The following is a 3805-nucleotide window of genomic DNA, read 5'->3' as shown; positions in this document are numbered from 1 at the left end:
TAATACTTTTCATGGATAACCCAAATTATAAGCGATCCGTCTCACAAAATACGATCCGTGATACCGTGTGACACAAGTTTTTGTCAATAGAAAACTTATACTTGTCTTGTATGACTTCAGGAGGATTCCAATGCGCCCAAAAGTATCTCACAATTATGCTCGTTGCATCTCTGATGTGATAATTAGACCAAATTCATTGTATTTGTTAGCTGTTATGCTAGAAGCTCCATTGATGTGAGCAAATCTGTATATCGTATTATTTGATAGAAGTGTCTGGTACAACCTATTTATACAATGAGAATATGAAAGAAGCGTGTTTCCAACTATCACGTTTTTATTCATATCTAATAGTATTAATTCCAACGAAAAAATGATTTCATTTTACGTAAAAATATTGTCACCGCCAAGCAAAAGACACTGCTCCGCGAATGTCGAGAGAGGATAGAAACTGTCAACACTCAACGCCCAGTGTTGTATGTAAAGTAAGCTTTCTGTTACAAATACTTTCTATATATGTTTTCTTCCGTTTGCGAGTTTTTTTCCCCTGAAATTCACGCAGGAAATTCCATTTCCAAATGGATTTCTCCTCCCAAAATCTTCTCATTATCTGATCATCGTAGACATGGGTCACTTAGTAACATGCAGTAATACAGCATTGACATTTGTCAGAAGCGAAGTAAAAACAAAAATAAACATATATATTGGATGTATTATAATCAACAATACGTAATTGCATTATATAGTCACCCTATCCACCTGAATCTGTATCTTCTTTCTCCTTCTTCTTCCTCTTCAACTCAAGGTTCATTAATGGTGGGAATGGTGTTCTCGGACTTGAGCTCTCTTTCCGCGGGCCAAAATTTCGAGTTTTATGCACAAGAGATGGAAAACCCTTCTACGTTTAAGGGAAAATGCTCCGATTCTTGTGATGGGACTGAGGAAAATACTGATAGTATTGATTTAAATGCGAGCTTGAATGAGGATGATCAAGAATCTAAAATGCCTGTATTATGCAGCGGCAAAGATTTGATGGAGACCACTGCAGGTGGGCAATCAAAGGTTTGGGCTCGAGGACACTGGAAGCCTGCAGAAGACACAAAGCTTAAAGAACTTGTAGGTTTTTATGGCCCTCAAAATTGGAACTTAATTGCAGAAAAGTTGGAAGGAAGATCAGGTTCGACATTCTTTCTTATGTTCAAGATTTTCTTTTTTGACCTTTTCTTTCTGCATTTGGTTCACTTCGTGTTGTTTGTATGGTGTATCAAAAGGGAAAAGCTGCAGGTTAAGGTGGTTTAATCAGTTGGATCCAAGGATAAATAGAAGGGCTTTTACAGAAGATGACGAAGACAGACTAATGGCTGCCCATAGATTGTATGGTAATAAATGGGCAATGATTGCGAGGTTGTTTCCTGGGAGAACAGACAACGCCGTTAAGAATCATTGGCATGTCGTCATGGCAAGAAAGTATAGGGAGCAATCAACTTCTTTGAGGAGGAGGAAAATTGAACTATTCGATTCCAAGAAAATGGATGAAGCCGATGATAATCTTCCCCTTCTCAATGGTACACCGGCCATGAGATTCGCTGATCTTTCACGCCCTATTCATGGCGGCGGCGGAGCAGAGCATAGGAACTATGGATTGTGGGCACCCGAAACTAGTTCCTATGGTACGGTTCCTTTCCTTGTCTGTAATCTGATACGTTAACTCAATATTTACCTTTTACTTGCATTTGAAAATCTCCACGCGTGAAAAGGGTATTCAGGCTTTTAAATGATCACCTAAAATCTCAGTTTGGTAACGATATCGAGTTCAACCTACCTTTAAGATATTATCCTAAAAAACTTAGGCCATAATTTGAGTGTTCGTTTGGTGGATTTTCTCAGCAGGCTCCGGTGCTAATGCTAGTGCTCAGATGAAGATTATGAACATTTGCAACCACACAAAATCTTGGAGCGGAAACATATGTCATTACACCCAATTTCATCTACCCTTTTCACTCATGAGTACTCCAATTCAAGAATCAGATTACTTGTTGACTTCTCCACCACATGAACAAGTTCCAGCGATTGAAACGAATAGTAGTACCGATGATCATAGAATTGGGCCAACATTTATAGACTTTCTTGGAGTTGGAGCCGTATGAATTAATCATCTATCTATATATATATATATATATATATATATATATATAGCCATTTGTCGTAAAATATATTAATTAAATAGTGGAGATTATTCTTTGAGTTGGGGAACATGAGAAAAGGGCAACATGCTTTTGAAGTCAAATTTCCCAACTTTCCTTTTCTGTGCAACTTCTGTATCCTCAGATGTAACTCGTAACAATAAAAGTCACATCACTTCCTATTATTCTGGTCGATTTCTATTATATTATATCGAATTTATCAAGAGGATTAGCATTTAATTGTTTGTTCAATTTATTTTATCACATTTTTGGTTGAATATTTATGTCTCATCTTAAAAATCCGCCAACCACTAAAATACGTCCAAACTATGCTACATCAGTTTTATATATACATTTTATCTTTTTATGAAAATATTATATTTCGTAATGTTTTACCAAATCATAGTAAAAAAATTGAAAAAAAAATTCTTCCAACTATCATGTCCATGCGAAAGGCGGGGAGATAAAACACTTCCCGGCCTTGACTGAGACGGGGATCGAAATTTTAAATTTGACTTGCTATATAATTTGTGAGGACCCGAAATTCCAGCATAAGCTAATATTTCAAAAGCTGGTAGCAGTTCAGCAGCAATGCAAAATTTCAGCAGAATCTAATATTTCAGAAGCTGGTATTTTCCAGCAGATTAGAATCCAGCAGCAGACAACAGATAAAATCCAGCAGCAGAAGAACGAGATTCCAGCAGACAGTTAATGATTCAGCTCATGACTTGTAACTGAAGCATTTAACATGTAATAAAGGCTGTTAATGGCAGATTATGGCCATTAATTGGGAGGCTAACAGTCAGAATGATGCCTATAAATAACACACTCAAATCTCTGAATTGGTGTTACACAAATTTTGAGTTTATCGCTTGAATTTTCGAGCTAAGAGAGTGCTTATTTTCGAGCAGTAGAAACCAGTAGCAAGAACAAGCAGATTCCAGACTTCTACCGAAATCTTATAGCAAATTACGGTAAGTGGGCTTATGTATAAATATCTTGAAATCAGTTTGATAATTCCTGTTTTATATATTTCCGATCTCTGATTTTGAAGCACTGAAACCTAGTGAACTAATGGTAAGAATATATATTCTGAACATTTCTGAATTCTGATTTCTGATTCTGGCCTCTCCCCTGAGAGGAGAGAACATATAGGGGACTGATATCAGTTTAGCCATGAAATTCACAAACGTGCTCAATGCTTACTTACTTGCTAATTTCTGATTTCTTTTCTGAATATTGATTCCTGTTCTGAAAAGAGTTTTCTGATAAGAACGAGGAAGCTTTGTTAGAAGAAGAAGAGCAGGATCAATTCTGGGGCTGGTGAAGAAGATTGTTGTTCTCAGTTCTAGTTTATGTTTCCGCTGTATCTGTTCAAATAATGTTATGTTGGTTTTACATTTCCGCTGTAAAATATTAGTGATTCGAGTTTGTATCAGACAGGATTTAATTCATATTATGAATAAAAACTGGTTTCTGAATTTTGTACTTCTGAGGCTTGTTGTTTTCGAATGTAAATTTGAGAGCAACGCCGGTGTCAACCAACCCCTGTCCCGGGGCGTGACATTGAAGTGATATCAGAGCAAACCAAGTTTCATAATCTGGGGAGGAGGAACTATGAATAA

General features: G+C 36.7%; 1 protein-coding gene across 7 annotated transcripts; it reads left to right on the top strand.

Annotated features, from left to right (window-relative positions):
* Nucleotides 1-261: 261 nt before the first annotated feature.
* LOC142524712 (transcription factor MYB105-like) lies at nt 262-2420 on the top strand. 7 transcript variants are annotated; one of them, XM_075628794.1, is made up of 4 exons: nt 262-473; nt 1017-1174; nt 1269-1667; nt 1885-2420. In XM_075628794.1, exons 2-4 carry the CDS (start codon nt 1030-1032, stop codon nt 2142-2144), a joined length of 804 nt encoding a protein of 267 aa, XP_075484909.1. In that variant the 5' UTR covers nt 262-473; nt 1017-1029; the 3' UTR covers nt 2145-2420. The 7 variants fall into 7 exon arrangements, with proteins under 7 accessions (XP_075484909.1, XP_075484906.1, XP_075484908.1 ...); XM_075628791.1 differs by having other exon boundaries at nt 803-1174; XM_075628793.1 differs by having other exon boundaries at nt 262-482.
* The last annotated feature ends 1385 nt before the right edge of the window (nt 2421-3805 follow it).

This window comes from Primulina tabacum, chromosome 14 (assembly GCF_025594145.1).
Source record: "Primulina tabacum isolate GXHZ01 chromosome 14, ASM2559414v2, whole genome shotgun sequence".
Taxonomy (NCBI): domain Eukaryota; kingdom Viridiplantae; phylum Streptophyta; class Magnoliopsida; order Lamiales; family Gesneriaceae; genus Primulina; species Primulina tabacum.
This window is presented reverse-complemented; position numbering and strand designations above follow the sequence as displayed.

Coding starts and splice junctions, on each gene's coding strand:
- LOC142524712 (XM_075628788.1), top strand. CDS start 706: ATGTATTATAATCAACAATACGTAATTGCATTATATAGTCACCCTATC. Junction 1,175..1,268: donor AAAGTTGGAAGGAAGATCAG/GTTCGACATTCT, acceptor GTGTATCAAAAG/GGAAAAGCTGCAGGTTAAGG. Junction 1,668..1,884: donor ACCCGAAACTAGTTCCTATG/GTACGGTTCCTT, acceptor GGATTTTCTCAG/CAGGCTCCGGTGCTAATGCT.